The 24,923-nt window shown below is 36.3% G+C and overlaps 2 protein-coding genes across 2 annotated transcripts; one reads left to right on the forward strand and one right to left on the reverse strand.

The window, feature by feature from the left end:
* Window positions 1-1,979: 1,979 nt before the first annotated feature.
* On the reverse strand, window positions 1,980-7,605 carry LOC145681818 (histone-lysine N-methyltransferase SETMAR-like). Its single transcript, XM_081753427.1, has 2 exons — window positions 7,444-7,605; window positions 1,980-2,591 (listed from the first exon to the last, which is right to left on the reverse strand). The coding sequence occupies exons 1-2, from the start codon at window positions 7,603-7,605 to the stop codon at window positions 1,980-1,982; spliced, it is 774 nt and encodes a 257-aa protein (XP_081609553.1).
* Window positions 7,606-16,740: 9,135 nt separating this feature from the next.
* On the forward strand, window positions 16,741-23,475 carry LOC145664034 (uncharacterized). The gene is made up of 2 exons (XM_081730354.1): window positions 16,741-16,896; window positions 21,360-23,475. Exon 2 carries the CDS (start codon window positions 21,371-21,373, stop codon window positions 23,186-23,188), a length of 1,818 nt encoding a protein of 605 aa, XP_081586480.1. The 5' UTR covers window positions 16,741-16,896; window positions 21,360-21,370; the 3' UTR covers window positions 23,189-23,475.
* Window positions 23,476-24,923: the final 1,448 nt, after the last annotated feature.

Here is a 24,923-nt window from a genome sequence, read left to right on the forward strand (position 1 = left end):
ATTGTAGTGTTATTAGAATCACACTAGTCGACCTTATAAAATCGTAATGTTACTTCTAAAATCCGTCCATTACTGCACACGATAACTCTTGAACGAAAGCAATTTTATTTATTTATTTATTTATTTATTTATTTTGCAATAAATAACTAGAGTGTTTGTCTCGAATGAACTCGTTAATGAAGTCAATCAGTTAAAACCTTCATGAGTAACGGTGATCTTTAGCAGTGAATATCCATATCCCAATTTTCTACCATTGAAAAAGAAAGGTGTTTAACTGTAGACAATTAGAAGTTACCTATCACGCCGTTAGATGACAGCAAACGTCCTCCTTCCAGTGGCATCTACCGGATGAATTAAAACTTCTAAAAAAATAGAAATAAATGAACGTCTTGCTTGATCTTTACTTTCTTTTAGCAGAGTTCATCAAATTTCCTCACAGCATGGTCACTTGATTTGTAACCCATTTCTTTATTCATTTGGTTACCCGTTCATCTAACGTAGCTTCTTATCTTTCATTTCCAAAACCACACGGGTAGGAGCAAGGGCGCCGATCCTGGGCCTGGCCGGGGGCCCGCCCCCCACAAAACTCATGCGGGCCCCCTATTTTATATATGAATATACAATATTTGGCATAATTCGAGTGCAATTAGTCTTAAAATCCTCACATATATACCTCCTACATCTGAATGCCTCCCCCCGGCCAAATTTACAGAGAAATCGGCGCCCTTGGGTAGGAGACGGAGTTGGTAGATAACCTAACCTGACGATGAGAAACAGAATCCGTTAGACAAACACGAGCATCAATGAGCTCTGTGCTAGTCTAGTTATTACTAACAATGGTGCACGAGGTCCAGGGTTCAACCCTCGATGGCTGAGAAATCAGTCTCTACTAGTCGCAAGCGAATTCGACATGTCATCCAAATAGACTGTCAAACTGATTTGATCAATTAATATCTCATAAATTCTAAGAAAGGTGATCTAATTGAGCCATTGGTTAGAGTTCAATATTCCTTTTCTAGCGACTAAGTAAAACGAGATCCAGTGCTTGTAATAAGATTCGAATCACTAGGTACTTAATTTTATATCCGAAGTTTATTCTCCAGCCAGAAGTGAAATACGGAACCATGCGCAAAGAAACCAGGCTGCTACGTCAGATTATTACATATTTCGAATCAACATGTTAAACAAAAACTTAAAGTACCACACCTATTATTCAGTGTTTTAAATTAAGGATGTTATAATATCACAAATATCAAATGTTGAAGCCTCTATCACGCACACAGCACAATGAGGTGGGCAAGACAATGCACATCGGAAGTACCTTATCATTGGATATTACAGTCATGGTATGACTTGTTTTGAATGAATAGAAACGAAATTATAAGGGCTTGAAAATTTCAATTGTTTCGAAAGGTCGTACTTCTAAAAAAAAATGTTTAGATAGTACCTGTATGGTTTACAATGGATGTGTAATATATTGGGTTGGCAACTAAGTTCCCGCCGTTTTTAATAATGTTAGTTAAAAGACATATAAAACAAACATATAAAGAGTTAATCAAGAATGTATTCTCCTTTGTTGTTTACAACGTTTTCCCAACGTTCAACAAGTTTTTCAATGCCTCGTTGGTAGAAATCCCTTTTTGAGACTCGAAAAAGTCATCCAACCAAGCTCTCATTTCTGCATCAGTATTGAAAGTAACTCCCCGCATAGCATTTGAAAAAGATCGAAAGAGGTGAAAATCCGTTGGTGCCAAATCGGAAGAGTATGGTGGGTGTGGCAGCACTTCCCAACCATTCAATGGCTTCCTTGGTCATATTGGCGATATGAGGGCGGGCGTTGTCGTGCAGCAAAAGAACACCATGCTACCGATTAAGTCTTTCTCTTGAATAGTCATGTTGAGTCGTTCCATTTGTTGCACATAGAGTGCCGCGTTGATCGTTTGGTTCCTTTCAAGCAATTCGAAATGGAGAATCCCTTCTCAGTCCCACCATACGCACAACATCGTCTTACGCGAATGAACATCCTGTTTCCCGCGTAGGGTCGCTTGTTTGCCGGGCATAAGCCATTCCTTACGCCGCTTCACATTCATGTAGAGGCACAATATTTCATCGCCAGTAACGATTGGTGACTCAATAGACACATGGGTTGCACGGTGACGAGCAAGCAAATCAGTGGAGATTGTGGCTCGTTGATTTTTGTTGGTGACACTTAAAGTGTGAGTCACCCATGCTCCACACTTCCGAGCTTTGCCCATCGAGTGAAGATGCTTCTCTACAGTAGTGTGGGAGCAATCCATTATCTCTGCCAGTTCCCTTGTTGTTTGACGCGGATTTTCATGCAAAAGGTGGTTCAATTGCTTTTCATCGAACTCAACTGGACGGCCAGAACGAGGTGCGTCTTTGAGGTCAAAATTTCCTTTGTTGAACTTTGCATACCAATCATGGGCGGTTCTTTCAGCTATAGCACCCACTCCATACACAGCACAAATGTTGCGAGCAGATTCTGCAGCCTTAGAACCTTGATTAAAGGCAAAAAGAAGGAGGTGTCGAAAATGCTCATTCTTCTCAACTTGAAATTCTATGTTAATTATCTGTAAATAACAACAAAATGTATTTAGTAACAACGAAACATATATTTAGGTAGAACAATATATTCTCTTTCGAATGATGCACAACTTCGTGCCAAAATATTTAATGTCATACAGATTTTTCCAATTTTAAAAAAACGGCGGGAACTTAGTTGCCAACCCAATATTTTGCCGTTTACAGCACTTCGATATCTCAAATTGTTCCGGAGATATGATAAACATTGCTGAAGTCTGCAGCACTGCTTAAATCATGTAATTGCGAGGACTTGTAATTACACGTACGAAAAGTTATTCCTGCAATGCTATAAACGAGAAGGAAGACAAGAATCAGTTTAAATATTGTCCAGAAATACGCCATTTTCAGCAGTGTTACGAACTTTATCAATGTTTGTCATATGTCTGGAACGGTTTAAGGTATCGAAGTGCTGTAAACAGTAAAATGATTTGTTTGCCAATTGCAAATCACATAAGTAATTAGATATGATACTTACCTATAGGCATGTTTTCGAAATAAAGCCTTTCAAAAAAAAATCAAATTTTCAAGCCCTTGTAACTTGATTACTATTCATTCAAAACAAGTCATACCATGGCCATGGCCATAGTATCCAACGCTAAGGTACTTCTGATGTGCATTATCTTGTCCATCTCCGTTTTGCTGTATGCGTGATAGAGGCTTCAACACTTTGGATATTTGTGACATTATAATATACTTAGTTTGCAACATTGAATAATAAATGTGATATTTTAAGTTTTCGTTTAACATGTTGTTTAAAATATGTAATAATTTGAAAAAGTGCCATTTGAAAAAATATAACTTTATACTGGGATGGTAGCACTGTTCACTATATGGTGGTGTTTAATGCACAAAATGATGTCAACCTGCTTATAGTTGCTTCACGCAAAATTTCGCTTTTCTTCGTCTTCTGGCTTCTAGGTTATCATGGATGTTCCAGATAAATTGTCCACCATGTGTGTATATATATACAGAGGAGTGATTCCTGTGAGTAAAACAAACAAAAAAGTTCCGCTGCCGAAATCATGAAGAAATGAATTTTAAAAGTTCATAACTCCAAAACTATGGGACCTACTGTAGTCGGGTCAAGACTTCACTTAAGAACTAGTATGTGCCCTATCCAAAAATGCGCGTTTCAGAATCCTGAGGTGCTTCCACAACAATTTTTATATAGGGATTTTGACTACGGGCCTATGATATAAAGTACTCTCCAACTTCCTCCATAAAAATTGTTGCGTGCGGGAATCAGGATTCTAAAACATGTATTTTTGGATAGAGCACATACTAGTTCTTAAGTGAAGTCTTGACCCGACTACAGTAGGTTCCATAGTTTTGGAGCTATGAACCTTTAAAATTCATTTTTTTCATGTTTTCGGCATCCGATAACACGTAAACGAGGTATTCTCGCCCTACTGTATGCCATTTACAGAGACTTTAATTTGTTTTTAAATGATTTTCAGAGTCAAAAATATTAACATCTGAAGATACACTATTAAACAATGATGCCGGCCTGAAGTATAAGGAACGTTATATAATTGATAGTCTGGGTGTTCATGTGTCAGTACCGTATGACTGCGAGTAAGGCGAGAAGGTACACGAAAATTGAGACCGGAGACCAATAATCGAAGTTAATTTTCCCATTGATAATTTTATGGAGAAACAGCAAGTCTGCAACCACACTGAGAAAAATCCGTTCTCCGAATAGCGGTATATTGTACAAATATACGGAATCCTCTGGCTTACTACAGAAATCAGTATGGAGCATACGTTATTCATATGCTACATATGCACTGCCCTTTGATATTACATCATGCCGTTGCAAGATGTCTGACATCTAACAGTTTTCCGTATATCACTTGCATATACTTATGTTACATTCCTCAGCTATGTGTTATCTATGTCCATTTGTATGTGAGATCCTGACCGCCTACATTGTTTCATACGTAAAGTACGTATAGATGGAACAGTTATACGGAAAGTATTATAAAACATACGTTTTCAGTTATACGTCTGCTGTACGTTAAGGCCAAAAAGTATATGAATTACGCATGTAACCTACCTTTTCAAGTACGCGACCTACATTTTTTTTCTCAGTGCATGTGTTGAGTAAGTGGAGTCTGAATATTAGGTTTGTTTAGGAGATGTGTTTTATTAAGACTACGCACTGAAGGAACTCTGTTTGACAGTAGCAAGAAAGAAATTAAGAACAAGACAGGATAAGTTTGAAGCAATGCAATATTCCATATCGGTGAGCAATATTCAAATTTAGTTGACATGAGTTGATGTTGACTTTAACGTCCCGTTCAGCAGCGAGGCTATATGAGACGTAGACTTATTGATTAACGTGGAATCCGAACCACATGAGCTCTCGCCGGGAATCGGACCCGGGTCTCCCACGCCAAACGCGCGTATGCTAACCGCTTAGCCACGGAGGAGCTCTATTCAATTTTAGGAGATACAAAAGCTTCAAAGAAAATACTGAGTGATTTCAGAATTTCGGTAAGTCTTTAAAGAATACCCAGTCTACTCATAGCACTCTCCACAGTAACAGTAATGTGATCAGCGAATGTAAGTTTCTCATCGAATAATTCTCTGACGTCTTTGTCGCGACTTTTTTAATAGGACCGTTATTAATACAATATCTGTGATAAAGACTATTTTTCTTCAAAAAAAACTTATTAAAAGTGCAACATTTTTGAGGGTTTAGTTTTAAATTCCAAGTCACACACCAGTAGTAAGTTTAGCGAAAATTTGTTGAAGTCGTAGAGCATCATCTAGATATATTCAGGCCGGTAGCCAGTCCAGAAATGTAAGGAGGGTGGCTGAAGTTAGGGGGGCCGATTATTATAGTTCATCATCTTATTATAGTTCATGTGCAAGCCTACCGCGAAAAATATGGGGGGGACAGCAAAATCTTAGCTGGGCCTGGCCCCCTAGACTCCCCTGGACACGGGCTTGGATATATTATAGAAAATTTTACAATCGTCAGCAAAGAAAATATTCGTAGATGGTAAAGACAGGATTGATTTTATTTGAAGTTTAATGTCATTTTTCAGCAACAAGGTTATATAAGACTTGGATCTACAGCTTAAAGTGCAGTGGGAATAAAATATGATTGAGGGGGAAATCCCAAACATCCTCCCAGTAATTCAAACCCTGATTAGCAACTTCTGGCCTCGATTGCTGGCTTAAGCCAATACAGTTTACTACAGATTTGAGTGTTGTGAGATCCTATGATCTGAATTTACATTAAATAACGCACATTAGATCAGTATACATTTTGTTGTAGAGTTAATAAATAGAACTCGAAAATCATGTGAACGTGCTACAGATCAGCATTACGAACACGTAGTAAACGGACTAATAGTATGGCTTAGTTTTGCAATAATAATTTTCACGCCTAAGAAATGCGAAGAATGAATTTTCACAACTTAAACGTGACAAATAACTTAAAATTAAAAAAACGACTAAAAATTAACCACAAAACAAACAGTCATGGCAATCATTAAAAGAGTAAATGAACTGTATCATGCAGTGGCAGTTGGAAAGCGGAAGTATTGTAGTTAGTTCGTTTGGACTAACATTTGCACTAAATGAACATTTTAACAGGTAAATCGTATGGCTATGCAATACATAAGACTGAGAGCTCCTTTTCATTCAATGGACCAAAAGAAAAAGAAATAAATGGAACTTAGATAGTAATACAGGAAAGGAAAATGCACTTAACAGGCCATAATTACTAAAAATGCAATATGAATAACATTCTTTTTAAGAAAGAAAAAGAAACGATAAATGTGTAGCAACGAAAGTTATTGTAAAAATAGTGAATGTCATATTAAAGCTCTTGCACTTTCTGAAAGACTAGAAGAACCTCAAAATACAAAGAAAACCTTGCATCTACTATATTATAAGCCAACAAGCATGCCATATGCACTAGCTAAATTAACACATTGAAAACAGTTTTTTCAGAATATTTGTCCTTTAACTATTGATTTGTATGGAGAATTATTCTTTTTGAAAGAATGGAGTTTTAGGGTTTGGTTTCACTGTTTTCTTCTTCAAGTGTAGTCCAAAAATTCTTTTTCTCAATGAATATACAAATTGAACCGTTAAGTAAGAACACTATATATATTATAACGTAAGAAGGCGCGTGGAGAGTACCAAATATTCCAATTATTATTTTTTTTCTAGTTGCCAACGATTATGGTGATTTTTTTTTCAAGTATAATCGTTTAGTATTTTCCCTTGAATGGGTCATTTGTAATACTTAAAGATTTTAATAACTTCTATTCTAAAAATAAGAATGTAAATATGTCAAATTTCTGTAAAGTTTTTCACTTTTTTCGATTAAAGCACAATGAAAGTAACGTTCAAAAGTATTACTACATTAGGAATACAATAACGAGACATTTACTGAACTTTTATATACAGGGTTATTCAAAAAGAAAGAACAGATTTCAAACATATATTTCTTCCAAACTACAAAAGATAGAAACATGATTCGAACGTTACTTGATTAAGAAAAGTTTGCAATTTAAACAGCCCGGAGAGAAGTTCCAATCACGGCCGCATTGGCGCTGTTGTTTGTTGTTGTTTGTCTGTAGTGAAACGGCGGCTCCACCATAGGAGAAGTCTGTTTGTGTGCTACAATTGGCAAAACTTGTGTTGAGGATTCGGCCCCTTGGTTCGACCCCCGTTGGGCCCACATCAGAGGAAGACTTTATTTTTCTTTTATTTGATTTATGTAGTCTCAAGGATATTAGAGCATTCTGTATTATCTTCCTTTTTCTGTTATTAAAGTTAGCACACAAGGCAAATGTCCCAGAAGTCCTTCACCCCTACCTTCAACTTCCGTTTATGCAGTCTATTGACAAACAGCAGTAATGCTGAATCCTGTCTACCGGTTCTAGCTTCCGCGATCAACAATGAGGAAGATTTTCTTCTGAGGTTTGCTTCTTCCGTGTTTACTTCAGAGTCAGAGATTTTTGTCTTCTGCTGGGACATCGAGTTTTTGCCGGGTTCGATTCTGATGAGGTCGCCATGCACTGTGGGCATCGGAGTGACGTCAAAGTGAAGAGCTAGATGTGGGTGGCGTCTAGAGGGACGCCTTGACCATATAAGGAAGATCGTGTGACGTGAAGGTGGAAGCCGGAAAACAAAGTGGGAACAAAACTAGCGGACTGGGAGCTCTCAAAAAAGGAAGGAGTGTGATCGTCGATGAAGGAACATCTACGAAATCCAGCTTTGGAAGCTAGTAGTCGAATCATGAACATCGTTCAACAGTTAAGGGTAAAGTACCTTTTTAGTCTATCAGAATTCAAATACCAGACTGCATAAGCAGGTCCCTAAAATTCTTCATTATTTGTTTTACCTTTCTCCTTAATGTTTGCTGTGCTATGTCTAAATATGAATTTGAGTTTTATTTATAAATCAATACAACAAGAGTAGATTATTTAAATCAAAGGCCATATGTTGTTTAACCATTGCGTAGCTCAGAATACATTAGACTGGAAGTAAATTATCAACTTATTTGCTGGTTATGGCCAATATTTAGTGTACGATTTCGACATTCTTCCCGTGACTGGAAATGTCTGAAGCCCAGTGACTTTACACTTGAGTCCATTGTTGCAGTTCAGCCATCAATTTAATAAACAACCGCCGCATCATAAGCAAATTTACGAGTGACATCGAAAATTCGTAGAAGATGGTTGCATCTGCAAAGGGAAAAGGACGGGACGTCCACGCACATCAAACGAGAATGTCGAGCGTATTCGTACACTTTACGAAAGGAGCCCAAAGAAATCCACATCACGAGCAAGCAAAGAACTTAACATTCATTAACCAACGGTATGGCGAGTTCTAAAACATCGTCTGCACATGAAACCGTACAAACTGCAGTTATTGCAAGCATTGCATCCTGACGACCACAACAAAAGGTACGAATTTTGCATTAGCATGTTAGATGATATGGAAGAAGACAATTTTGCTCAACGATTAATTTTTTTCCGATGAATCCACTTTGTAATGGACCATATCCTTATTCATTGATCCACTTCATCAAATATTTATATCTAATATAATTAATCATCTTCGTCGTAGAATATTTCATAAATGATCTCCCTTAACAACATGAAGCCTATCAGACATGAAATTTAAAGTCAACGCATTACACGATAAAATCAGCACCTGAATATCGATATTAAAACTGTAACTGCTATCGCCAAATGTATGAGCTACTTCAGAATTAAATAGAAGTTCCTGATATGATATGATAGGAATCATACGTATATGATAATAAGAGGAAAGGATCCATTCACGGAATCCTTATGGATTCCGGACGTTTAGATTTAGCTGGACATTATTTATATTACTACAGTACGTCCAGAAACAAAATACATAAAATTACCGATTTATAAGTAAACGTATGTATCATACACTTCAATCAACCATTTTACACATATCAAAACTCTATATGCCAAAACTATTCTTTCTAACATAACAAGATCGTACTACAACTGTCAAAGAAGAAGAATAAAAACAGGCATTAATTTCACTATCAATTTTGCCAACATTTCAATGGTGCAGATAAATTTTATGTCATCTTTTACTTTGAATATCAGTTTGGTAAGAATAAGGGTACAAACAGAGAACTAACACAAAACGTTGTAATGGATCAAACCGGTCCATTACAACTTTTCATCTTTCTGGTAAAGTTAATTGCCATAACATTAGAATTTTGGCAAGTGAAAATCCTGCGGCAGGTATTCAACATGAAAGAAATTCACCAAAATGGACATCTTCTGTGCGATATCTGTAACCAAAGTTTATGGGCCTTTCTTCTTCATGGAGAAAACTGTGACAGGATTAATCTATCTAGACATGCTTCAAAACTGTTTATTTCCCCAACTTGAAGATGATTCAGATGACTTCATCTTCATACAAGATGGTGCCCCGCCTCATTTCTCTAACCACGTTCGACGTTACTTGAATGACACCATCCCAGGACGTTGGATTGGAAGAGGAGGAGCAGAAGATCAACTTTATCGCCGGTGGCCTCCCAGGTCTCCAGATCTCACTTCGTGTGATTTTTATCTACGAGGTAACGTAAAAGACCGTGCTTTTATCCCTCCTATGCCTCACACTCTTCAAGGTCTACGACATCGAATTGTTGAAGCTGTGAATTCGATAACTAGAGACCAGCTGATTCATGTGTGGCAAGAAATGAGCCACCGTTTTGACATTTGTCGTGTAACACTCGGTGCTCATATTGAATGCACACCATAATTACTAACAATTAATTGTAAACTTTTCTTAATCAAATAACGTTCGAATCATGTTTTAATCTTTTGTAGTTTGAAAGAAATAAATGTTTGAAACCTGTTCTTTCTTTTTGAATAACAGTGTATTATAAGGGAAGGTATTGTACCTTTGAAACAATGTACTTTTCTCGAATTCAGAGCTATCTAGGTGCAGTTCGTGTGAAAGAGGAAGGGTGTGAAAGAGGAAGGGTGAAAGGGCACTACAAACGCGATTGGTAGTTGTTTATAGATTGTTGTGCCGAGTAGTGTTCGTTTTAATTTTTCATCCCCAAAAACGAAGAGTTTTTTCTATATACCTTTTGAGTTTTGTGCTCTTCGGTTTTCACAACTTGTGATATTTATGTATTTGCCTAAACTTCGAATAGAATCATTGGTGAGTACGGCAGTATTTTTAATTTTAACTTCTGTGTAATATTTAAGCTAGTAGAGAACTTTTTTTTCGTAATGGTGACTCTCTTGTACCTATGAACATTAATGCATCGTGTACCTTTGAACGATAAATAATACGTCTACTATTCAAAAGTACGATACTGGTATTTGACATTTATGGAATTGCAGGGATTATAGAGAAAGTGTATGACAGAGCATCCAGTACTAGTAATATATCTAGTGGATTTAAATCAACTGGAATTTTCCCATTGGACCCTAGTATTTTCACCGATGACGACTTCGTTACTGATCAAATTCTTCCAGAAGAACCAGCTACAAGTACTCGACCTAATTCAACATCAATTCTATCTGAAAAGCCATCCGGAGAGACGTAACGAATGGAAGGTAAACATTCAACCGCTACAGAGAGATATACAAATATAGTCTCATGTCAGTTAAGTTCAGATCTTCCTGCGACCACTATTGTACGGTGTATAACTGCCACAGCCAGCATTTCACCAGTGCAAATACGACCTTACCCAAAAGCAGCACCACGGAAGACAGGAACGAGAGAAAGAAAACCTGGAAGAGCAAGAATTATTACAAGCACCCCCAAAAAGGAAATTCTCCAAAAAAGAAAATCATAAATAGACAAGAAAACAGATAGCAATTATATGACCGAGACCGTTGTGGAAACCTCGAATTTTAAAAGAATTATTGCAAAGTAATTCAGAAGATGATCTTCCGGACATTAGTTTCCATGATAGCACTAGCGATGAAGACTTCGAAGCCTTGAATGAAGTTAGACCTATCCTTAATTCAGAGAAAAAATGTTTAGAAGAAATAGAGAAATTCCAAGCGAGTAGTTGTGCTATTGGTGATTTTGTGTTAGTGCTGTTCTTAAAGAAGAAAGGAAACCCTGAACATTTTGTTGGTGAAATTGTAGATTTTCAAATTAGCTTCCTGAAACGTGTTAGAGATACTAAAAAGTTTGTGTATAGTAGTGAGGAAGTATTTGATGTGATGGAATCCGCCATTATTTAGAAGTTATCTCCACCGTCGAAATTTGGATCAAATACAAGGCAGATAAACAACTGACTTTTGATTTTAACTTCAGTGGTAGCAACTACAATGTTAAGTAAATCCAAAGTGAATCGGTATTTTTTAGTTTGTTTTCTGTCACTTCATGTCCTACATCGCTATATGTGCCTATTGGCTTTTGAATGAATATTAAGATCTAAGTTAGATACTAATATGAATCAACTGAACTTCTAGAATTTCTACAATAAAGAAATAACGTTAAGTTTACTAGTTTGCATTCAATATTCTCCTCAGTCATTGCACTTCACACTGTAGCCAAAAATACTTAAATCCACAATGTTGGTGTTTTCCCATTTCAAGTATTGGGTTTAAAGAAGCAAGGTTATGTTAAAAGTTGAAAATGTTCACGTGTATTGTTCACAAGCTTTTGTTAGAACTTCTATTCCATTTTGAATTAAAACTAATAAAATTTCAATTCTGGGAAACTTTTTGTAGCTAAATCTTTTATTGCAATTTATAACTATTAATATTTATGCCTTCCTTTTATATTATTGCCACAGAAACGTTGTGATTATCACTTTGTTCAAAGGTACAATAGAATATGTTCAATGGTACAGGACCAAAATGTACCTGTGAACAAAGTTGATATGTTCTTATTATGTCTTATAAAATCTATTGTAATTATGTAACACGTTTAAAAATTATTCTATCTGATAGTGAAGAGATGACACTTCAAATATGTGACAAAAATTGGAGAAAAAGAGCTGAATATTAGCGCCAAAATTTCGAAAACTCTAAAAGTGTTCACAGGTATAACGCCATCCCCTATATCGTCGCATGAGAACCAGAGGAACGTAACTCCATTTTCATAGGCTTTACGTTCCATTTACACCAAGTGATGATGCTTTCAAAATTATGGCCAAACGTGAACAAAACGAAAACTGCATTTTTGGAGTTACGTTTCTCTGGTCCTCATGCGACGATATATATATAGGGTGGCCCAAAAGTAGGTATACAGTCCTGCATTGATCAAGTATAACATTCTAGTTTATGTGTTTATTTGCTTCGGCTCTTCCGAACTTAAGATGTAAGTAAAACACATTAAGAACAAATAATAAAGAAACCAAGTCTACTTGATGAATAACAATAAGAAATGATATAAAATGCAACGAGCTGATCAGTACGGTACTCTATATATAATGGTTATGTAATGAAATTAAGAAAAAACAATAAAAATATTGATTTCAATATGTTTTTCTACAGATAATTATTTTAGGGTTTGTCTTTTTTAAATGTTTAAGTTTTAATGAGTTTCATAGTCATTTGATTTATAACCCTGATATGAGTTTATATTATTATTATTATTATTATTATTATTATTATTATTATTATTATTATTATTATTATTATTATTATTATTATTATTATTATTATTGGTAGTAGTAGTAATAATATACTAAGATAATAATAATTATACGAACTACAAGTTTAACGTAATATTGTATTTTCATGATATCTCGTAAGAAACTACAAGTATTTGAATCATCAACACACAGGATTTTATGGAATAATCTAATGTAATAGCATAAGACAAGATACAAGTGAAATAAAACAATACTTATGTCCTCAGAACTCTTCATCTTGAAATTTCCAGGCAAACATCACAAACAGTTTCCATCTGGGGTAGGGCCTAGACACATATTTGTTCGGCATTTATTACAAATAAATTTATCTTCCTTTCACGCACAACTTGCACATTTGATACCTTCGTCATTGTGGTATATCATCATCCATGTCAGTTTTTCAATTTTACCCATTTTGGTAGCATTTTCCTTCAGACTTCTTGCTATACATACTTTACCAACTGTTTTCTCTAATTTCGGTTTTACTACTCTCATTTAGCATCGTGCAAATAAAACCGTCTTAACATTTGGTTGTGGATTATTTGTGAACAAGATTCGAATCTGTGCATTTACACCAACGATGTCCAGCAGTCTTTAGAAAAGAACAAGAGGCAATTAGTTTTTTCGTTGAAAGTAATACACTGTGGTGCAAAATGCAAATATAAAGTAAGTACCGTTTCGAAATTCGGCCACTGCAGCGTACTGAGTGTCTACATCTATGGCAATCCTTCGTTGCTAAGCGGTTAACGCACGCTCCTTTGGTGTGGGAGACCCGGGTTTGATTGCCGGCGGGAGCTCATGTGGTTCGGATTCCACATTAATCAGTACGTCCCGTCTCATATAGCCTCGCTGTTGAAAGAGATGTTAAACTTAAAATCAACTCAAATCAACTCTATGCAAGCCACAGACGCCATTACGGAAACATTCGTTTACGTTTGTGTGTGAGTATTTAAAATGCCTCCGACGATTGAGAATCCGGCCGACTTGTGAAATACTTGCTGTGATTCCTCCTTTTTTCTGTAGTGCGAAAGGCCTGAAAGCGGCTAAAATTCACAGCCAGATTAGTGAAGTGTATTGAAAAATCATATAAGTGATCGAATGGTATGAAAATGGGTTAGAGTTGTTTAAAAATGGTCATACGAATGTTTGTGACAAGCAACAAAGTGGGCCATCTTTTGTCGTTACTGAAGACTTGGTGTAGAAATTGATGAAAAAAGTGAAAGTAAATGTGCCCTTTACAATTTCGTCGTTATCTATCGCTCATTGGCTGAATTTCAAAACGGGGTACTTATTTAAAAACACGCTTCCTAGTTTCATTAGCATAGTACTACATAATTAATCTATTTCAAAGTTCACTCTGTCCCTATCCGACAAATCTTTTGGATTTAGATGTCATGTATGAAGAAATCCTGCTAGAATCAAAACTGTCATTAGTAGCTCTCATTCCACTTTCGTCTGTCAGATTAGCTTCTCTGTCAGGCTACAGTTTACACTTGTCTTTTCAAAATATTTATTTGTGATTTTCTTAATTGTTCTCACCATATCATTGCTAAAGAACAAGCAAAATGTTTCTACATATTGAGCTCCTTTTCCTATCTTAATAGTACAGTGAAACCTCTCTAAAGCGGACAGCCATTGGGAATCAAAAATTGTCCGCTATAGAGAGGTGTCCGCCTTACAGAGATTTCAATATTTTCTTTCGTAAATTAATAAACAAGGTAATATGCAATTAGAAAAAAACATTTTTGCATGAATCACGTATTTCTGAATACAGTGAAACCTCTCTAAAGCGGACAGCCATGGGGAATCAAAAATTGTCCGCTATAGAGAGGTGTCCGCCTTACAGAGGTTTCAATATTTTCTTTCGTAAATTAATAAACAAGGTAATATGCAATTAGAAAAAAACATTTTTGCATGAATCAAGTATTTCTGAATATTACCAAAATGTTACTGTACCTGCATTATCTTGCATTATCCAATTCCCTATGTTCGAGACACAACATGGGAATAAGATGTTATAGTTCTCTGCACTTTACAGTTATCGCTAGTTACTACGTTTTCGGTGTGTTGCTTTAATTTGTGAGTTAATTGCAGTCCAGTAATGACTTTTTTTTAAAAGGCTATGCGTACCCGTGGTCAAAAATACCAAACTTGTCTTCTGCTTGGTTAGAGATTCCAGCAGGGCAGTAGAATGATGTGTCATCCCAAACAGTGGGCAACTGTCAATCACTTTGTTTCTGAAACAGGTTGGGTGGGAGTGGAATGCAAGCAAAGGACATAAGGGTGTTGTGAAACAGAGACCCTTCCTCAGGGTTGCTGAACAGACAGTTGAGGAGCCAAAATGTTGTCGATATAAAGTATTTTTTTCGATATAAATCTATATCATAAAATTGAAAGTGATTATGTTTGTGACTCTTACCGCCTTATGCAGAGTCGTTTTGGCGTATGATTAGCGCCATAGTAAAAGCCTGACTATTGCAAGGAACATATGCTAGTCGAACTCTTTAGTATGACACTAATCACGCGTCAGAACGACTCTGAATAAGACCCTTAATCTCTTAAATCACCAGACCCATCTCGATCAAATTTTCATCATAGATGAGGTTCGCCGAATGTTGCCAATTTGAGGGAAAAGTCACTAAATCTAGGGGATTCGACTTCCAGGATAGCGACAAAAAAATAATTTTTCCGATTAGCGACTTTTTTGGTGATTTTTAAATGAGAATTTGATGACTGACTTACAAATCTAGCGACTTTTATGCTGCGAACAACTTGTCCTGTAATGAAGTACTATTAGCTCAAATCAGTTCAGATATATCTTTATTTTTCTTCTGCTTATTTGAACCAGCGCAGGTGTTGACGAGGTGGGAAAGTACATTGCATTTATTTCCATATATTCCGCTTTGATTGCTGTTATCTCTTCCCTTCCAATGGGGACAAACCCCAACCGTTAATATACTTTATTCGTAGAACTTCCGTTTAGAGACACAAATATTATACATTACCGATAGAAAGTTGATTATCTGTAGAAGCGTGAGCAAAAGTAAAATGTGTAAGATTTTTCTTTGTAGACTTTTAGTTTTGTTCATTTTCCTAAACTCGTTTTCGTTGGAGTGAAATTGATCATAAAATAAAAACTATATAGTGTATTAAAAGTTAAATTATTGTTAGTCACATGTAATTCACTCATTTACGTTTTTTGTAGCATAGATAGTACTATGACCTGAATTGATCACATATCTTGCATACAAACACACACACACACACACACACACACACACACACACACACACACACACACACATAAAGAGAGAGAGATAAAAGACGAAATTCCATGAATATTTTTTAGGGACTTTTCATCCAAAAGTGGAGCCATTTCATCTCCCATTTAGCGACTTTTTGTATCAACTTGTTAGCAACACTGGGTTCATCCCTGGGACAGTTTCTATCATTTTACTTTGACAAAGCAACGCAAGGAAGAAGGAAGGGAGATAAGTATATAAATGAAATGGAAGGGACTATATTTGTGACTTAATAACTCTTATCTACCTGACCGATCTAGATCAAATTTTCAATATTTGTGAGGTTCTGGACTGTTATGCTTTTTATCTATTCAGTTTGGCGTGTTGCAGTGGTTGTAAAATACAGCGGCAGACTTCTATAACGATGGTGTTCAAAAACTTCTTGTACGATTCGATAAGTGCCTTAATATTAGTGGAAACTATGTAGAAAAATATATTAAGATTTAATCTTTCATCTAACGATAAAATTGTTAAGAAAAATGTACTTTTTTAAAAATTTCAAAACAGTATTTACTTAAAAATACATGCCTATTATTTTTTATTATTGACCACTTATATCCTGCTTAGATTTGGTTGATGAAGGCCAAATCCAAGATCTCTGTATGCATTTTGTAGTAATTCATTTCATGTTTGAGAATAATTTCCTCCAACAATACAATGAAAAATCAGTGTAACAAAAGTTACTTCTTTTTTCTCCATGGCAATTGTAATATTATGAAGTCTAAAAATTTAAGAAGCTTAGTTTCTCCGTTAAGTTCTTTTCAGTTATTTTTTTGTTTATGCAACTACGAAATCTTAGTACTTCATATATTGGAGTAATGTATCTACAAATTTGGAACAATAGTGGGTGTTAAAACTAAGGTAGATATGATATTACATTTAGGTAGTTTGTTTCTTTAGAATCAATATTTAAAACAGATTATTTAATTTTCAATATGAATTTGTCATTATCTGTCAGATTTCCACGTGGTGATTCTGCAGATTGCTCTCTGAACTTTCTCTTCCTAGTAAGAAAAATGTGTAGTGTTAGTGAGTGTTCTCTATTGTAGACTGGTGGTTGTGGCCGACTACTTTAAATCAGGATTAATTATAGCATGTCAAATGGAAATTGGAAGAGGTGTTTTACAGTCCTGCTTTATGACTTTAAAGAAGAGAAACAAACACTAGGAAACGAGAGAATATGCCAGGTATTCGGTAGCCATGAGCGGATAGTACAACCGTGGTTCAACATTTTTGGAAGAATAGTTAATCTCTCCAGGTCACTTCATACCGGATGTCCACAAGCTATATAGATAACAAGATACTCATGGCTGCTATTTAGGGAATCATGGCCTCACATGTAAGGCATGGGGAAATGCATTAAATCGAAGTGCTGAAAACTCGCCAAGACCTTCAGCAGCTTGAGAAACGATATAACTTGAGACAATAAATTGATTGTGATTCAGGAAGCGACACGATCAAATGCTTGCGTTTCTTTGTGTTTCTCTTGTCATGAAAATGATTCGTTCGTAAAGGTAGAAAAAAAACTTGAAATCTTTGTGACCCAGAAGCATGTACTGTACCAGTACTTTAGGACATAGAATAGAAATAATTGATGAAAATGAAAAATTACTAATGAGTTGGTGGGATGAGAATGTGGAAAGAAACGGGAGAACCCCCTAGAGAGACATGTATACGAAATCATCATCATAAATTTATTTGGCTTGGGATCGAGGCAGGGCCTTTAGCACCAGTGGTCAGGGCTCTGCTTTCCTCCATTAAAGAGAAAACAGACATGAAATAAGTTCTTTTCTTTTTTAACAATACAATAAAGGTCATCATCATTATTTGTCAGCACAATAATCCACCTCCTAAAAAGCAAAATCACCATTGCATCTACAGAAGGTTATGCTCTATGCTTGGAGGACTGCTTGAGATATTGTGTATTACAAACTACCACCAACTGGCCAGACGATGAATAGAACTGTACACGCAGTACTTGAATATATGACTATGAAAATTGAAAGCTCTGGGTCCAGTTCTTGTAGATCATATATGCTTTTCGGCTTCAGGACGATGTGAAGTGGCAATTTGCTTAAGTCACCTGAGACACCGATGTCCGATTTCGTTGGGAAATGGTAATACACCCCTGATATTCTCAATACATTGCACCATCAGATTCCAATTTATGTCATTCGTTAGACAACGGTTCCTTAGCTCTTGCGTGACTATATGATAAGAGCGTGGATCTTTGATGCGGGAACCCCGGGTTCGATTCCTGGTGGGAACTAGTTTGGATTTTACTTTAAGCTGTACGTTCACGTCTTATATAGTCTAGGTACTGAAAACAATGCATGTTTCCTACATAAAATCGTATATTACACTTGTAAATTCTTCAGTTTTAGGACTTAACGTACAGCAATTCTCGCTACAGAAAGAAAATTTGTCTTCGTGCATGAGAGTAGACAACTGGTATCTGTTTTCTGGGCTTTACGCACAATAAATGGTTTGTGATGTACTTCGAGGCAACACACGTGTAAAACGAACAATTCATCACACCAATTTTTCTAGTGTTATATAGTGGAGTGGAAATGTGTTTTCATCCAATTTATTACATGTAACATTTACATAACGTAGTAATCTTCCATTTTCATATTTCAGAATTTCTTGCTGCGTTGCCATTGTCGTAAAAAAAAAAAAAACGTGATATTTGTGGTAAATTTCGTATTATAATGGTAGACATTGGCCTGCTATATAAGTATGTGGAATATTATATTATAAAGAATTTCGAGTCCTGAGTTACGGGCGGTCAACTTAAGTCATGTTTCCAAAACCCAAAAAGTGATACATAGAACTCATTCAGTTGGGATCTAACGTGGTATGATGATAAAACTTAAAGTAGTGTGTATGTTTTTGATTCCCAAGTTGTTTCTTATCAAATTTTGGGGGCTAATTTACGAAAGAAAAGAAAAGATCAACAGAGGGCATCCGATCTAAATCAAGCTTAAGATGGTGGTAGGCCTCGTGGCACCGAGACCTCCCCTCCGAAGTTGGTCGGACCACTCTTAGGATCTATGCTTAATTGCGTAGATTTTTGCTTTTTATATCAGACAATGAAACACAATTAACTCAAAAACCGCCCCCTCAACAAGTAATTCAGAAATCGGTGCCGTCCTTGGATTTGCAATCAGCTATACCTCAAATATTATAATGTGTAGGCTCTTGGTTCCTAAGTTGTGTAGAAATTTCTAAATGATTGATTGATTGATTTTGAGTTTTACGTCCCGTTCAGCAGCGAGGCTATATGAGACGTGGACCTACTGATTAACGTGGAATCCGAACCACATGAGCCGGGAATCAAACCCGGGTCTCCCGCACCAAAGGCGCGTACGCTAACCGCTTAGCCACGGAGGAGCTCTAAATTTCTAAATGAATAACTTAAGCATAATAAACACGTAAAAGAAATACTATTTATACAAAAAATCAACGTCAGTCTTGATAAAAAAAAATAATAAATACTGTTTAAATAGTGGTTAAAAGGTTTGCCTTGGGCAGAAAAGTATCTAAGGAAGGAAGATTTTTTTTGACCATGGTAATATTACCTGCATTATATATTTTTTTATTGAGAACTTATCTAACTTTAGTTTAGTATATACTTGTATTAGAAATATTTAAAGGTATCTTAACGATGTTGAATTTCTGCGTCATTTTAGTTTTTTTTTTTTTTCTATCAAAAGATCCAATATATTAAAAAAAATCTTTTTGGCCTTATATGGAGAACAAAGTGTAGTCAAACCCAAACTATCACTTAACTCAGTATGATATGCTTATTCCGTAGAAAATACGCAAACTCGATTTAGGGCCCGTTCAAAAATTTTATGGTCTCTGCTCCAAAAACTAATTATTGGCCAAGATCGCAAAGTTTTGATCCATTTTTTGGGTTATTCCTAAAATTCTTGTTTTCCTTTTTAACACACTGACTAATAATATTATTTACATTAACATTATTTCCTTTTCTTTGAAATCAACTACAATTTTAATGTTTTGTTTTTCCTGATTTCTTCGAAAACTCCATTTAAACTCTCTTGTTTCGTGGAAAAAATGTAATGTATAATTTTAGAAGTAAAAAATGAAATTTAATTAGAGTAACATAAATTTATCTACAGGGTGTTTCAAAACAACACCGATAAAGTTTGGGAGGTGAATCCTGACACCAAGATAAGACGAAAAGTATAGACCAACCTGGGTGCACAAATGTTTCCTTTCGGACTTATAGGCTGCGAAAACATGAAAAAATGAAGTTTAGAGGTTCATAGCTCCAAAAAACTATGGGACTTACCGTAGTTGGGTCAAAACTTCACTTAGGAACTAATATGTGCGCTATCCAAAAATATATGTTTCAGAATTCTAAGGTACTCACGCAACAATTTTTAAAGAGTCAGTTTGGCTACAAGCATATAACTTGAAGTGCTCACCAACCATCTCTACAAAAATTGTTGCATGAGTACCTTAGGATTCTGACACACGTATTTTTGGATAGCGCACATATTAGTTCCTAATGAAGTCTTGACCCGACTACGGTAGGTCCCATAGTTTTGGGGCTGTGAACCTTTAAAGTTCAATTTTTCATGTTTTCAGCAGTCTATATCTCCGAAAGGAAGCATTTGTGCACTCAGGTTGGTCTATACTTTTCGTCTTATCTTAGTGTCAGGAATCACCTCTCAAACGTTGTCGGTGATGTTTTGAAACACCCTGTATAATGCCAGTGCAAGCGACGTTAAACTAAATCGTGGGACACAGTCAGTGACGTGTGTAGTCGGCAAATGAAACAAAGGTTGTGTGTTGCGACGTTGCCGCGTGGTAAAAGGGTGTGGCTAAACAGGTGCACTATAGTGCTACCAGATGAACAGGTCAAATACATCTCGCTTTCTTCTTCTTTTATTGCAAGGTATACAAAGACTTGGCAACACAGCAGCCCTCTCATTTGCTAACAGCCTTTAACGGAAACTCAGAGTTACGTATTGAAATGCCATAAACGCTGACCTTTAGCATAGATGTGAAGGAAAGACAACCATTAAACATAAAACATTAAAATTTATGTTTGTTTCAAAGACAAAAAGAGTAATGCTTTCTCACATGGATCATATTGGTAAGAGAACAAAGATTTCACAGACAATCAGCACAGTTAACCTTATTTAAACAAATTGTTTCAAAAAGATAGCACTTACCTAGATAATTTGTTTGTCCAAAACAAATAGTAATCCATAAGGCAATTCTTCCTTCTAGTATATCCAATGATTATGTAAACTTCGAAAATGACTTGGCAATATTGTTTCCAATTCCAGATCTAAGAAGAATGGCACCAGTTCGTAAACCGTCCTCTTTGATGGCAATGGCTTATAGGCGAACTGAAAGGGAACTCTGCAGCGTTTGCCGCTTGCTGCAGAAGCAGGCTAAGCTTTACTCCAACGACGCCGCTTTCTCAAAGCAAACAAAAATCCAACGTGAATATTTTATGCAGCTTCCTGCTAGTGTTCGATGTGAATTGATAGAACGTATTCTTTCACGTTTAACGAGTCCCTCAGAATTGAACTCTTACTATGACCGAATCTATCCAACATCTTTGTATATATTAGAAGTTCTTTTGTCCAATGATGTTCGATACTTGAGGTTGAAATTATTTAATTATTATTGTGCAAATTATCAAGATAATTTTTTGAAGTTGTTAAGTAAATTTGGGAAAGGTGTGTTAACTTTGGAATTAATTGGCAGTAAATGGTCTTCAACAGGAGGCAGTGTAATACCGCCAGATCCATCGCTGTTTCGTGCAACAACGCTACAATTGAACTTTCTACGACAACTAGGATTGCGCCATATTGCCAGTGACGAAATATTAAAAATTATCGGCTTGTCTTGTGACGCGTTAAACGTTCTTGATGTTTCGGAGTCGGAGAAGGTGTCTGATCATGGATTGAGAGATCTCGTTCAAAGACCATGGATATATTCTTACTCAGTTCTTATTGATCAATCGGTTCGTTCACGTCGAAGTGACGACAGTGATGAAGGTGAGGAACCGGATAAGAAGCAGAAACTGGAAAGTGGAGCAGGTGTTCCAGAAATAGCGATTGCTCACCCGTCCAGTATTGTACTACTTCCAGCAGATAGGGATAAATCGGAAGATGGTCAAAGCAATTCTCTTTGTAACAGCTTACGAATGATCAATCTAAAAAATTCAAATGTCACTAACGAAGGGATTTTGTTTCTGTTAAAATCGCTGCTTCATCTTGAGTTTATTGAAACTAGTGAAGGCATTGAAAAGGCTTTAGACTTGTTACGTTCAGAGTGGACATGTTCCAGAAAAAGGAAAAATAAGTTTTCCGTGCCTTGTCTCAACATAACATACATATACAGCCGACATTTGTGTGATTATGCATTGGAAGTGCTCGCTTCAACATGTCCGCTTTTGAGGAAGATCAAAGGCGAGTTTCCACGCATAAGTAGATCAGCATTCTCCCTCCTGCCCACTATCTCATCAATACATTTTACTTTCATACCAGAAGAAACATTATGGATAGCTCGTGATATGGAATTTTTGAAAGATAAAGGAAAGTATTTTGTTCAATTTATCTTACATTCACACGACCAAGGTTTCCTGTTGAATTTAGCTATTATTGCGATGAACTGTCCTAACTTAGGGTGTCTGATTATGGAATTTCCAGCCATATATTGGGAGGATGAAATGATTTTGAGAAATACAGAAATTGCTCGTCTTAACAGTTTACAATGTACAAGATTAAGTCAGCAAGTAACTGGCAAAGCAATTATTAGTCTTATGCGCTTAGCACAAAACTTATCACGATTACATCTCTATTCCTGTATAGAGCTATCCCCAATGTTTATGAAAGAACTATTTTTGCAGGAGATTCCCAAAACACTTGAGTGTTTCTTTTTGTATATTGGCAACTTCCTGAAGAATCCAGCTGATGTTAAAACTCTTCTTGCAAATAATAATGAAATACGAGGCGTTGGTAATTTTGATGGTATTGTCAATGTTGCCAGTGAGAAACAATTTATAGACAGTCTTGGATTGGGGCCAAACATAGATGTCCAACTTCTTCGGTTTAACCACTGGTTTTGTTGTGAGTGTTTCTCTAAGCTGGGGTTTGACGAATGATTTGGTGCTTGTCCATGAAAGTAAAGTGCTTAAGACTGATTAAATATTGGAAGTTGCAAGAAGCAAAATTATTTTTAATAAGGAACAAATTGGTACTGTTTAACAACACTTCAGAGCTCGAGGTTGGAGCTGCAGAGCTTTGATTCCACCTCTGGTTTTATGAGCAAATCAGAGAAATCAAAGCAAATACTTCATCAAATCAATTCAGTATTAATAAGTTAATTATATAATGGCTACAGTTATGTAAATAGAACTTTTTTAAAAAATAAATAGCGAGAATTAGCTTCGAAGAATGTGTGTAGTTAATAACGTTATTCATTCACTGAAAACATAATTACACTGTATAACAGGGATTCAATATATCAACTACGCAAATTATTGGGTTGATTGATTTGAAATTTAAAGTGCCGTTCAGTACCGAGGGTATATGAGAATGAGACCTGGACCTCCAACTTAACGTGGGTCCGAACCACATGAGCTACAACCGAACACCGAACCCGGTTCTCCCGTGTCGACAAGCTATCGGGATAAACATAATTCACTAACTAACTGTTCAAAATGATATAGCACAGAATACGATATATTCGAATTTATGTATTTTTTAAAGATTATTCAACATTTACCTTTTTAATTTTTACAAAGAAACTCTTTATAAGGAAACATACACACATTCACAATGGCATAATTTTGATGTTCTAAATTAACTGTAAAAAGCCTAGATATTCATGTCTAGCCCAAAATAAATAGGAAGATCTGTCCATAGAAGAAAATGATATCATACGTTACAAGCCATTGTCCATAGTAACATACACATAGTAGCATTATACAATCTGGAATCGAACTTGGAACCTCGTCTGCTAATGTTATACGCACTAACTAATAAACATCAAGAAGAGTAGAGTTGATTTTGAGTTTAGCGTGTCTTTTAGCAGCGAGGCTATATGTGACGTGGACCTACTGATTAACGTGAAATCCGAAACACATGAGCTCCCGCCGGCAATCGAAGCCAAATCTCCTCCGCCAAAGGCACATACGCTAACCGCTTAGTCACGAAGGAACACAATAACGAGATTGTGTTGTGACTAGGGGTCGTATCTTGAAAAACTTGAGAAAATGAGATACGTCCCGTTGTCTAAACAGGTACGAGATAAACGGCAATCTGATGTATGGATTAAGAAAATTAAAAATCTTTCTTGGAAAAGTAGAACATGTGATGTCTATCCAGAACTGAGAGATGTCAACACTAAACTACTGTACCTAAGTCTATATATGTTGTAAAATTCTGCTAAAGCAGGTAGAAGGTGTAGCAATTACACACGGAAGTCATCTTCTCTCACTACCAGTTGTACGGTATTACAAAACTTAGTGATATAAAACAGTATAATACAAATTCACTAAATAAATACAAAGTTCACTGTACGGTAGATACCGGTACACTACATTGACTTGACAACTAGTCTTCCGTTCCAAGCGCTGCTATCGGCTGAAGAAATTCCACTCCCTTTCGCTGAGGCTCTCTCGCTTAGCAACAGCTGAACCCTTATTGGCTTAACGCGTGGGTGTGTCGAGGGCGTGAGCTTTAGTTCGCATATTTGCCACGGCTCAAGATATTTTGGCAGCACTATAATAATTAGGGTAAATAGGTGTCCCAAGGTCGGATAGCCAAGAAGAGTATTCCTCATAAAGCTCCGCTGCAAGCTGAATGAGGTGGGATAGGATTCCCAATGCTCCACTG

The sequence above is a fragment of the Thermobia domestica genome, chromosome 1 (assembly GCF_964235325.1).
Source record: "Thermobia domestica chromosome 1, izTheDome1.hap1.1, whole genome shotgun sequence".
Taxonomy (NCBI): Eukaryota; Metazoa; Arthropoda; class Insecta; order Zygentoma; family Lepismatidae; genus Thermobia; species Thermobia domestica.

Excerpts from the sequence above, each read along its gene's own strand:
- LOC145681818 (XM_081753427.1), bottom strand. The coding sequence starts at position 7,605 with ATGTCCCAGCAGAAGACAAAAATCTCTGACTCTGAAGTAAACACGGAA. Across the intron at positions 2,592-7,443 it reads TGCATAAACGGAAGTTGAAG|ATAATTAACATAGAATTTCA; the intron begins GTAGGGGTGAAG and ends TGTTATTTACAG.
- LOC145664034 (XM_081730354.1), top strand. The coding sequence starts at position 21,371 with ATGGCACCAGTTCGTAAACCGTCCTCTTTGATGGCAATGGCTTATAGG.